General features: G+C 43.7%; 1 protein-coding gene across 5 annotated transcripts in view; it reads right to left on the reverse strand.

Moving 5' to 3' along the window:
* Positions 1–13,437, reverse strand: part of nexmifb (neurite extension and migration factor b) — a 51,314-nt gene that overhangs the window by 12,407 nt on the left and 25,470 nt on the right. For 3 of the 5 annotated variants that reach the window (XR_014876059.1, XM_085172570.1, XM_085172592.1), the window contains exon 2: positions 606–748. Coding sequence is in view for 4 of the 5 variants with exons in the window: in XM_085172570.1 (XP_085028696.1) it covers positions 606–699 (94 nt within the window). In the remaining variant the exon portion in view is untranslated. The remainder of the gene's footprint in view (positions 1–605; positions 749–13,437) is intronic. The other 2 variants (XM_085172583.1, XM_085172601.1) reach the window with 1 other exon arrangement.

Below are 13,437 nucleotides of genomic sequence, written 5' to 3' on the forward strand. Positions count from 1 at the left end.
CAGAGAAAAAAAATAGAAGCCCAAAACTGAAATATAACAAGAAAATGAAATAACAATACAGTTATTATTAAAACAATGATGCAGACCTTTTGTTTTCACGATGCTAATAAATGTGTGTGAGAGAATTAATGGCTCCACCCACTTTTATATTTGCAGCTTTTTATGAGAAAAGATAGATTTATATTTCTGAGTTGTGGAAGCATAAGCAGAGAGGATTAACAACAGCTTAAAAAGCTTCAATTAATAATTCTTTTCCACTTTTCATTAAAAAAAAACACACACAGGATGTGTTTCACGCTCCCCATATCTTGTAAAAGAGCTTAAAACTGAGGTTGAAAAGCTAATTCAAGAAAAGCTAATTCTGTGCTATGTGCTAATACTAATTGTCTTTTCAAAGTTTTAAATGTGTTGTGAGAGAAACTGTTGTTAATAAGCTTTCATTTATTTTAATGAGTGCTTAAATATTCTTGGGCAAATTAAAAAAAACTCTCTTCTGCAACCAAGTTTCTCTAAATGTTTAAAGCTGAGAAATAAAGAGCAAAATTAGCATTCATGTGAGTTACTTTAAAAAAAAACACAACAAACATGGTGTTAACGAGCTATACCTGAATAGTTACCTGTGCTCTCCACTGCATTTGGATTCTCGGGTTCTGAAGTCTTCACAATCAATGTGAGACCGCTGTCTGTTAACACATCCATCAATACGGCTCAACGCTGCACCACCCACGCATCATTTTGACTGTCCCACCTGTTGAAAGACAAAGAGAAATAGAAAGACACGTGAGTAAGAAGGCAATCGGTAAAAAAGGGCGACCGCCATGCGTCTGAGGCAGAAAAGCATCAACGGCAGTGCATTAGATTTCGTTACAACAAAAGACCGACGCTAAGTACAGACAAACAAAGTTGTGGCGGTTCAAGAAAAAGCTCCAAACGCGATAGAGGCATCAAACAGGCCCTTGGGGCATCGAACAATCACTCATTTCTTCTCTGTATCACAGATTCGTGTCTAATATTAATTTAAACTTTGCCAACCACGAAAGTACACAAAGAATCGCAGCTTGGATCGCTATGGCAACTGTATGCCATACGATCCTATTTTAAGCTTCATTTAACATTTATAGCAGAGTTGTTAACCTATGCCAACCTTACATAGGCGGCTCTGAGCATATTTGTTTATTGTAATTAGCTGACTCTCTCCCTCCCGTGCGTCTCAGCAGCAAGAAATCTGAAGGAGCTCAAAGAGGAGAGATTAAAGAGATGTGACTGAGGCGGTGACAGCAACCTGTGAACACTGACAATACTTTTTATTGTAGCAAGTGATGGTGAAAAGTGGGGGTGGGGGATGATTGAGAGTACACGCGTGCGAGGGCCGGGTACGGCATAATACAAAATAACATGTTAAAGGGTAGAGGAGAGAAGAGAGGTTGAAGTTTGTCGGCCTTTTAAAAATAGACACAGTAAGAGGGGCAACAAAACGAAAGCATATTAATCTGCTGTGATTGTGAAAGAATAATGGCGATAAGAGAGACTCTGGGCTGGTAAATGATGAACATTTGATGTTGTGGCCTCCTGCCTGCTTATATTGTTTTCTTTTTTCCTCTCCTGCAGTCCTCCTCTAGAGGAGTGGTGCTGCAGGATGACAAATGAGCCCAGGGAGGGGATCTAATAACACGATCTCCTTGTGGTGTGAAAAGGGTGGCTGGGAGATTAAGACAGACGGCAGACAATAAGACAAAGGTAGTGTGTGGCTGACTACAACCAACTGCCACCTCTTTCATCCTATTTCTTCTAAATGTCATTAGCTGTTCACTGACCTGAGCGAGAGCGCTACCTGAAGGGAACCCCTGCTTCAGCTTACAGACCAGCTCAGTGGGTAATTACCTCATGAGCCATCACATCTACTCATGTGTGCAGCAGGTACAGGGACCCTGTAGGTAGACTCAGTTAGATCCTGTTCTTCTCTTCAAAGAGAAGCACTGTTATACCCAAAGCCTGGGCTTAAGTGTACATTTACAGAGCTATGAAATGGTTTTGAGGCCATCTCCTATCAATTCGCCTCACCGAGGAGCTGAAATTTGACATCCGGCAATAAACGTGTCGCCTGCAACAATGCGCGAGTTGGAACAGGATATCGCCACCAAACGGGATGACGCGGTTGAGCTGGGCTCAGCTTTATCGGCCATCACCAATGCAACGATCCCGAGGTGAATAGCGAAGCCACAACAGCAACCTATTAAATATAGGCTGTGGCCACCGAGCAATGTGTCTCCAGCATGGCTGTGACACAACACACAGCTGGGATGCTGGTCAAGCCACAGAGGTGCTGCTAGAGTTCAGCACTGAGAGCTGCTTGTGTGTGTGCGTCTGTGTTTATGCTCGGTTGCATGTGTGTTAGATAAAGCCCCAAGGCTGAGGATCCACAGCATCAACATCCACTGGCAGAGGCTGCACATACAATCACATGGAGAGAGGGAGAGAGGAGCAGAGAGAAAATGAAAGCCAGGCATTTAACAACACTCCCAACACCCCTTCTGCCAGCCAGCGCCAGTGCTTCAAATGTGTTTATTTTCCACATTATTCATGATTCTTCTGTATGTGCCCCCACCACCACCACACGCGCACTCCACCCTTTACCATCTCCACCACTCTGTCAAGACCTGACGAGAGGCCATTTTAATAATGAAGATGGACTAACTGCAATAGAGAGTGCACATAAATTGGAGCTACAGCCAACAAGCATGTCCAATTTGCCAAGCGGTTAAGCCTGATGTCTGGGTGCAGCTTTAAGAGAGCGCCACGGCTGCCGTCAACAGGTTTGTGCCGACCTGATTCATCCATCCACATCATTAATACTTCACAGAGGGCACCACCATTTAACTCTGCTGCGGGAAACCACTCTTTAAACACCACACATTAGGGCACATAATCACTGTGCACTCATTTCTGTAGCATTCAGCAGGTGTAGGAAAATAGCTAGCACTTCTGACCCCCCTCCATTGTTCTGGCATGTGGGCTGGGGTCCTTTGCGCGATGAGAAACTGAAATAGAGACAAAGAGCAGCAAGCGGAAAAAGCCAAACAGAATGATTAGAATTTGATTTATCCTTTTAAACCCTCCTCCACACGCGCCATGTGTTAATGTGTAAGCTGGATAACAAGATAAGAACATGTTTACTTGCTCTATATGGAACTTATCAGCGCCACAATCTAATTCCTGCAAGCCTCTTCCCGGGTCTCCGTTTCACTGCATTTCTCCTCGATCCAATTGCATTTCTCGTCAATGAAGCGGCAACGAGGGGGATAGATGGAGTGGGATTGTGTATAATTGCCAAAAACTACGAGGCAAGGTCCCACAGCAGTAGTATATGTAGGTACAAAGGGGCCATTGTGCCAACAGAGGGATAGAGTCAGGGGCTAAGGAATAGATCCCCAACAGAGGAGCTCTCACAGAGGGCATAGTGCCACAGGGAACACTGATCCAAACAGACAGCGCTGAAATGGCGACTCCTGTTTTCAGCGCAGGTATACGGTTTCAGAGCAGGTTCACTGGTTGCAGACAGGCTGAGTAACCTGCCTCACACGCAACTCACGGTAATACTCCCGAGCTCGTGAGCTTGCAGCACTACGTGGTAGGACTACAGAGAAGCACAAATCCAATACACACACACAATTGTACACACATCATGAATTTTAAAAATATCACATACTGTATTCACAGGCCCACACAGTAAAAGCAGTTTGGACCCGTCTTTCAGGTTTTCTAAATTTGGGAAGAAAACCTTAGCGCTTAGAGCCACACCGTGAACGACACTGATAATTTAGGTAGCTTTTTAACACACGTGGACCTGCCCTGCTATTGTGAACAGGAAGACGAAGAAGTAGGTACTCCCTTCCAACCCTTCCTTCCATTTCTGTCTCACAAACGCGAGCTTTGTTCTGTCAAATGGTCAGCGGGCCTCCTCGCAGCTCATATGTCAGAGCTCTCCTCTTTCGAGGGCCAAGCGAACCTCAGAAAACCCTTTTTCATCGAACCATTTGCATCAACTCGTGTTGCCACGTCTTCTGATAAATGCTCCAAATGAACACATTGCAAAGACTGCTGCAGATTACCGCCTGCTGAATGCCAACATGTTAAACGAGTGAGCCATCAGTGTTTGCAATTATAGCTGGTCGATATGGCGGCAAAGTATTAATCTTTCTTTTAATGCCGTGCTGTAACAAAGGCCATTATGCAAACCCTCATACAATTAGACCAGGAAATACAAGACTGACATTGAATACGGTGAACACATTAGCAGTGTTGCTAATTTGCACCTGCAGTAACAGTGTTCAGCAGCATTTATGTTTTTGACAGCAACAACTGCTGCATCGCTAGCACCATATGCTTCCCGTGTTGTGCCGCTGTTTGTGTTTCAGCTGCCTCTTCAACACAAAGCTCACACCGGCTAACTCGTGTCATGAGCGTGCTCTGCAGGTTAGGCCAGTGCTGCTGTTGCTGCTGCTGCTGCTGAGGAGAAATCTCAATGATTTTGTCTCTGACACATGGCGAGGGAGGGGAAAAAAAGATTCCTTATCTGCAAATCTTAATTCAATGGTGTTTCCTACACGCGCCTCTGCTACTGTGCACCTTCCTTGTCAGCTGTTTGCTGCTGTATTTGATCCAACATCCTCACCTAAAACCCCCCTGACACGGCCACGGTGATGGCAGAGATACGGCCTGCGTTTGAGATAATCACTGTCAATCACGGGCTGCTGGAGAGCCCAGGAAGCATCTGATAGGTAAAGATTCACTATGAATCAGGATTATAGAGTTGGATCTTTATCAGCGCAGCACAACCTGCAGAGACAGATCTGGACAATTGTAGCTACTGTTACCCCCTCAGGCCTCTGCATGCTCCAAAATAAAGCTGCAGGCCTAGGAGTGTATGGCAGGAGAACGCTCAAGCCATTAATGCTATCTTTCTATTAAAATGACTGCAAGCCTGCTGAAATATAGTATGAGTGACACTGATGATGGGATTTAATCCAAGCCTGCGTGGCCTTAGCGTGCACCGTCACCGTTTTAAATATCTTTGATTACAGTTAATGTTTACTTATTTAGTTATTAAGGTAATAAGGGCTCAGACTTCCAAACCTGTGCTTTTAATCTTTCTTTAGCTAACGCTGGATAAAATGCTTTCCGTGTCTTCAGGAATAGCTAAGTAAGATCTCTGGTCTCTTGTTGGAAAAGCCACCAAAATATAATTCAATGCAGCATAATACCACTTTAATTTCTGTTAAAGTCGCAGCTTGATAAATTGTTTAAGTAAGCGTTCATTCACTTCTAGCCGCTGTGGACACAATACAGAAGCATTAAGACCTTATTGTTTTACTGTTGTTACTATTGCATTTCATTTCAAGTTGTTTGCTGCTCTGTTTTCACAAATGCCGTAATAATCACACGCAGTAACTACTCCATTAAATGACTTGAGCGAATTGTGCCTGTTATTGCAACATTAATCCCCCATGTAAGGTTTCAGGGTGTTTTTGTTTTTTTTTTAAATATTAAACAGATAGAAACATAATTTCTTTTATATCATCGCGTGTTCTCGAGGATTTATTTAAAATAATTACAGGTTATTTTAATACAAGCTCCTGACAATGGGATCATTTATATGTGCGGAAATGATCGATATACAGGAAATTGCTGCAGATTAAAGGAGGTATTCTACCCTGGACGCAGCAAAGTGATTTTTCCTATTTAAAATGATTATGGAAACGTATACACTTTGTAACAGGCGGAGATTGCAGATAAGTGGACTATTAAATGACTTAGATACGCAGCATTTAACAATAAAAAAAACACATTTAGTTTGTTTTCCTATAAAGTGCAGAAACAGGAATGGACTGAGGCTACTTTTCAAATGCAAAGTATGACAGATTGCATAGAACTGCTACGCTGTAAAAAAATACAACTTGAAGACTTGACAGAGTTATGCAACTTGTTAACAAACTGCAAATGTTTAAACGGAGCAGCAAAGCTGAAAGAGTTCTCTGCGAGCTGTCGATGATTCCCAGGTTTGAGCATTTTGATGCTGAAAGCATTTCACCTCTATTAGCACGCTTTACTCTGCAGTACCCACAAGAGCAGGGATGTCAAGCTCAGTTTACATCATGCCCCACATGGAGCCCACTTTCACCTTAAGTGGACCACACCAGTGAAACCCATCCTTTCTGTCAGTGTAAAGGAGTTTAACTGTTTACATGTTCAACATTTAATCCCTAAAATATCTCAATATGATAAAAGAAGTCCATTTTCAACATTACATCTCAGTTTTCCTACATTCTGCAGCATTAAAGAAAGAAATCTGGCAGCATGAGTCTTTGACTGTAAAAGTCTGTAAAATTATATTAGATTTTCAGGTAGCACATTGACCCAATTGTCCTGTAGTTATAAGGCAGGATTTTTTTTGTTCATTCACAGAAAATACTCTTTTTTTAAAAAGAAATTTGCACCCATTGTAAAAAAATAAAACAAGACTTTTACTGTCATTTCATTGTTTATCTATTACTTAATATGAAATACCATGGGTGAGGGTTTTATCAGGAGGAAAGCTGCAAAACCCATGAAAATACAGTTTAAAGTCCATCCTTTATAACCTTGTCTGCATTTTCCAAAGCCTTCCAGTGGACCGGATTGGAGTCTGTGTGAGGCCCATTCTGGTCCCCGGGGCTTATGTTTGACACCCCTGGCATTTTCCTTATTCCTGAAAGAAAATACTGTTGACTTCTCAGCACTGAAAGGTGTACTCGTCTGATGACATGACCGCCTGCCGTGTGGTCGACTGGTTACAGGCATGGCAGGCTGCTTGCTTTCAAAAACAAAACTCAAACTCTAAGAGCATGCTGCCAGATAAATGGAGCGTGTCTAGACGTAAAGCCATCTCCTTATAAGCTATCCTGCCCTTGATGGCATCGACCCGCTTTGTTCACAAGCATTAACAAAAAATGCAGCACTGTGAAAAATATTTATATACGCATGTGTAATCATCATTTTCACTCATAGCTGTAATTTCATTTTTCTGAGTAACTGTAACAGATTGTAATTACCTCTCCTTTGTAGTTTAATTACGCGACACAGTTAACTACCTACCACATGGTACATTAATTTTGCATGGTTTGATATTTCTCTTTTATTTTCTATACATCCCGAGTTCTCCAACAGTGGGGTGAAGAAGACAGTAAGAGATAAGGAAAGGAGAAAAATAAGTAGAGGGAAGGTCAAGCGTGAGGAGGGAGACAGCCTATTACAATAAATCCCTACGTGCCTCCAGAGACTGCAGCAGCATGTGTTTACAATACTGTTTCATTCATACATGGACCGCTGATCAGTCAAAACAAGGTTACTGCTTACCAAAAAAAAAGAAGAAGAAGAAATATGGGATGGGGCAGCGCCCGGTGAATGGCAGAGAGAAGAATGGCAATAAGGCAGGCAGTAGGCGAGGTGTTAAAAGTTGATTAGGTTGTTAAAGGTCATATAGTCAGGCCTCATCAGCTGTCCCAATGGAGCACAAGAAGCAGCTCAGGGCCTCAGCACTGCTGCTAATGAGACAGAAGCGATGGCATCCTCACTAACATATGGATATATCCTGCTTCCATGTACAGCAGTCTCCTTATGGTATATAAGCGCATAGCAGTACCGAGTTAATGTGATGACATTAACAAAAAAAAAATGTGGACCAGCCTGAGGCTGTTATAACAAGCCCAGTAGAGAGCGCAAAGGAAGGCTGTGTGAGGCGTGTAATGTTAAATTATTTGATCACTGAAACTAGAAATGTATGGTATGTTTGAACATGCTTATACACACAAAGCGTGCACACACACACACACACACACACACACACACACACACATGGTAAACCATAAACTTCCACATTACAGATTCATTTGCTCATTTGAGCAAATCTGCGTTTGGTCCACCCACCGCTCTTGAAGGGTCAGTCTTATGAAACAATTGCGTATTTAATGAGGCTCTGCATACAAGCAACTCTGTGCACGAGCTCAAACACACACATACACATTCCCATACACACTCATTATGTACGCAGTGCTCCCACTCAGTACAGTTAAAAAGATGCTGATGTATGAGTAACTGCTGATAAATACAGAAGATGCTTCCACCCCCCAGAAACACGGAGCCAAAACTAACAATCATGACCATCACTTCGATCTCCTGACTGACACACACAAACCCGAGCGCTCTCACGCTTGCACAGAGAGCATGCATCAAATAATCTTTGCTGCAACAGCAACGGAGATGCAATTATCTTATTTCCAACAGCTGCATTTATTAGAGCTACGCTTCATTTGCTTTGCTGAATCTAAATCAGGCTCTGCAGACTGGGGGCTGTTACTTCAGCGCTGACGCAATGACATAATGTCCTGCAGGTTTACATTCCTGCAAAGGCCCTCTGTCAATGCCTGTTTCTGCCACAACGATTCCTGTCAGGCACGCTGTGGGCTGAGTGATCGATATTTTTTATTACCACCACTTTATTCAACCTTTCTCACATGCGCGCTGGAATAATGGACATTTATGCAGTTTTCATGGTCACTACCTACTCTTTCTTTGCATTCGTGCAAATGTGTGCCATGCTAACAGATCTGTGTGTGTGTCTGTGTGCTCCTTGCTATGAACAAACACACACTAGTCTTTGTCTATGGCTATGTATTGCCTACAGGTGTGTATATGTCTGTGTGTGCGTACTAACATTTATACTGTGCACATAAGTGTGCACGTCTCCTCATGTAAGAACTTAGAGTCCCTCATAATGAGAAGCCCTTAAAGGTGAGGCTGGATCACAAGGAAAGGGCATCAGAGGAAGTGATGATGGTCGCTATGGTGCTGGCCTCCGTGTCAGGCAATCACAGCTTGGGGGGGGGGGGGGGGGGGGGGGGGGTGAAGAGCACATGTAGCAACACAGAAATATAGTGTACCATTTTAATTCAGGCTCTGCAAGAACAGACCTGCCTACAGCAGAGATGGTGGAAAAAAGCAAAAATCACACTCAATATCAGTGTTGGCTACAACTGCCAAGAATGGCTAATCAATAGAGCAGTGCACCTATGGGAGACATGTTCCATTAAGTCTGTGGGTCAATGTGTTTGCCAGCAGATAGCACTGGTTTATTTTCCCTGATGCTTGTCCCCATCCCCATACCCCACATGCTTGATTAGCTGCCCTGCTTGGCTCCATTGATGTGTATCAGTGATCACCTCCGGAGTCCTATCAGTCAGTGACTCTCGAGAAGGCAGAGGGTGAACACATGCGACCTGTGACCTCTGCCCTCTGCCCCCCCTGACCCCGAATGACCCTCAGTTAATTAGTTGCGTGTTTACCCAACACCTGCTCCACTTCCAAAACCACTCTTTTATCTAAAATACAAAATCACAGATACAAAAACTGTTGATGATTTATGATGCAGGGGAGGATTGAATATTGAGCAAGTTAGCTAAGAGACAAAAGACTGCAGCCAAATTTCAGCTATCCAACACACGTTATTGGGCGCTTTGAAGAAAATGTGGGTTTATTTTTGCATAACTGACCATTGCTCTTTTTCTTTTTTATCTTCATCGTTAAAAGCAAGGTGTTTTGTCAACGCGTGCATGACAATCACTGCGCAGGCTGAGAACAGAATGCACCCATCACAGGAGCTAATAATTAAGGAAATGACCTCTGAAGGCTGCACCCAAAGCAAGCCCCTCTCTCATCCCTGCCACACACACACAAATACACGTGCACGCTACTAGAATGGAAAGGCTGCTGGAACCTGCCAATTATTCTCTACTTTACTGGACCCTCGCTACATCAGAGGTGTGATTGGAATAACAACCATCCACCGAACCACGCAATTCTCCATTCCCTGTAGGGCAGCACTGAACCAGCAGGGGAAGAAGGAAGGGAGCGTGAAGGGATTGTCGCGATGATGAGGAAGAGGGTGCATACAAGACAGAGGAAGAGGAGTTGTTGGGGGGGTAAAAGCAAACGCTAAGGATTACACGAGCAAAGGGGGAGAGGGGACAAAGTCAAAGCTGGGGCTCCCTGGCAACATGCAGAGGCAGAGGCTGTGTGAGAATGAGTGCTGTCTTGAGTGACACTCACTCTCATATCCCCCCCTCTGGGGAAATAACCCCCTTAATCCAACATGCTCTTTCAGATAGACAAGATCCCCCTTCTTCTCCCAGCAAGGATATGAAACGCTCCCCCTTGTGATTCAAATACCAGGGATGAGGGCTGGAAATCGAATCGACAACAGTGTGACGTGGCACAGCTAGAGAGAGACATCAATGTCCCTGTCTCCTCCTCTCCAGCAGCTGACTCACAGCCACAGAGTCATTGGTTACTATCTGAGGAAGTTGCCTGCCATTGGCTAGCTGTTGGGAGGTGGCATAACATTGGTAGTAAGAGGCACTATATTAGATAATAGGCTGATTTTTACTACGAATACTTGCTGAAAGAATGCCAGATGCAAACATTTAAGTTTTTATTGTGCTACCATGTGCATTTTTTTTTGTCTAAAATAACTGGCCTTAATAAGCAGCTTGTCTCCGATGATTATGAAAAATCACCTTCTATAGCCTTTTCAACTGTTTTTAATGCCCGGACCCTCTTTGTAAAATCCTTTCTCATAAGCACACACAATGTTACAAACATCCAGAAACACAGTTAATTAACAGTACGCAGCGCTAGATGGACCAAGGAATCAATAAAGTCAAGGCAGGCCCAGTCGCAGCAGGACCCGCCAACCACACAGCCTTTTCAGTGTGAACCGAGGGAGGTCTTTTTCTCTCCATACTGGTAAATCACTCCACAGCCAGGCTGCTTGGTACACAGAGCGAACTGCAGAGCTAGGCCGACACAGTGTGATATTATATTAGCATTACAAAGGCTTTCCCACCATCTGTGACACACTGTGGAAGAAGAAAAAAAATCACTTTTCTGTTTCCAAGCCCCGACTGCTGATGTTTCCATAGGTTCTGCAGGGAGGGCTGATGGGACTGTGGCTGGGAATGACAAAGGAAACATGCGTTTATTACAGCCTCTCTGACACGCGTGATTCACTTTCAGCACACACAGCGCACGCAACAATTTCAAAGCCGCGCAGTTTTTTTTTCCTGAGCCTTTAACTTTTAGATCAGGGTTAACAAATGTGGTTATTCACAGCCGTTACAAACCTACCAATACCACCACACTCCACCGGTATGTCTAGTCTGATTCAAAGAGATGGCTGGGTTTATGATAATTTCCAGCATAGCGTCTGATAAAATAAAATAAAAAAAATCCATAAAGTGCTATGTTCTCCTCACTGAGAGCAGATAGAGTTCTGCGCTTCACTCAGCGGCCTAGGGGAATGAATAGACTTGGCTCGTCCACACAGCTCTCCTTGCTTTCCACTGTAGCCTGTTGTCACTAGCCCCTGGTCGTACGCCAGTCGCCTACTTGGCAGGGAGAGGTGCTGTACAAAGCAACTGGCAGGTCTGGTAAATAATGCTGATGGAGTGTGATAGAGAGAAAAGCATCTCCTTTATTCCACACAGTTACTCTATCTGTTTCAGCAGAGCAAGGGAGAGAGAAAGGGGTGGGGGGACAAATGCTGTCTTTTTTTCCTCCTGCAATCTATTCGACTGGAGAATCAGGCAAAAAAAAAGGAAAAAACAAACTACCTAGCTCATCGTTGTGATATCTTTCATTATGTTTTCCAGCTTAAGAAAAAAACAATACCCCTCAGCCAATGGCTTCCCAGAATACGTAGCACTACAGAGCAGACAATCAGCCAACAGCTGGGATTTACAGTTGAAACTTCACGCATACAATTACACAGATGAAGGAGGGGCAAGTGGACAATAGCGGCGCGGCATTGAGGGGAAACACTCATCCAGGCAATCATGCAAAGTTCTCTACTTAGTCAGTGAAACAGGAAAATGGAGAGCGAGAGAGATACATGATTATCACCCACTGCATGACTGACTTAGTTCAAGCTTCAGTATCACATAAGCATGATCCTGTGTGACTGCTCCGTTTCCCTCAACAAAGCCGAATTAGGCAAGCACGACTACAAAATAAAAGTTCAGTCACCGTGTCAAAGTGCAGTGCATCTGCGTGTCTGTACAGATATGTATATATGGCTGCATATACCAGACTTATCCGATCACTCATTATCCCCACTGACTACATTTGCAACCTTCTGTGCCTCTTTAAAGGCATGAAGAGGACGAGCAGCTTACCAGGGAACTTTACTGAATAGGGGTACTCCCTGCTTAGCTTACCTGCACACATTTCATTGCTTTAGGAAAAAGAAGCATGCACACTTATCAGTGGATTGATAAGAGAGCAAATCCTGCATATTGCCAGGTCTCTCTTGGAAATGAGATTTTTAATCTCAATGAGATTTTTTACCTGGATAAATATGACAGCTCATGATCCCGTCTACAAGCTCCGCATCCACCGTAACCCACATATATGAGTGAATGCGCTCATGTGGATCCCTGTCATCTGATGTGGATATTAACTGGGAGCATTACTGCACATAAAGAGAATATATGGCCCAGTGGCAATAAATAAAGACGCTGTCATCCCCGTGGGAGTGCAAAGGGTCAATGAGGGTTCCAGCCCGGTGTAATATTCCTGTCACTGAGCCTCATTCTGCAAACACCTGTAGATGCATCCAGCATCCTCCTTTTCACTAAGTGTAATTCACATTAACATATGGCCCAGAATACACAGTGTGGCGAGGCAGTCAGGAAGACAGCCCGGTGAGAGCGAAGGTAGCAAGGTTAGCTCTCTTGTCAAAACCAATATCCACCTCTTGAAGACTAGACTGGGGAGCAGCAGCCAAAATCATCTGCATAAAGGAGAGGCACTAAAATCACCTCTCATAAAATACGACAGGGGAGCCAGCTCACACTGGTTAAAGCATGATGAAAGGAATGGAATCCAGCACAGCTCCCTGTCTGTGGATAATCAAACAACCCTGGCACTAAAAGCATGGCATTCAAATTCAATTGTGAAAGCTGCTACTGTCTGAGGAAAGAAAAAGACATTTGGGAAAAATACACTCTTGTTGTTTTGAACTCTGTGGGAGCTTAAAAGATGTGTTTTATAATGCCTCCCATTAGGAAAAAAAATAGTTAAGGGTAGACTTAGTGTATGCTGGAGTAAAGACGTGCAATTGCGTCAGATGGTGGCTGATTGTTAATGCAATGAAAGCAATAAAGATTTATTAAAGTGCCGCCAGGACCACAATATGATGTCTTCAAGCCCGAGCATGACAGCCACATCTAATCCCCAAGGAAACAGCGGTACATATTAACCGGCAGACGATGACAATATATCACACGGATTGTCAATGCACAAGATAGCCTTGTTTCAACAAGCTGATCACTTTGTGCAGCATTGCAT

This window comes from Neolamprologus multifasciatus, chromosome 2 (assembly GCF_963576455.1).
Source record: "Neolamprologus multifasciatus chromosome 2, fNeoMul1.2, whole genome shotgun sequence".
In the NCBI taxonomy this organism is placed as follows: domain Eukaryota; kingdom Metazoa; phylum Chordata; class Actinopteri; order Cichliformes; family Cichlidae; genus Neolamprologus; species Neolamprologus multifasciatus.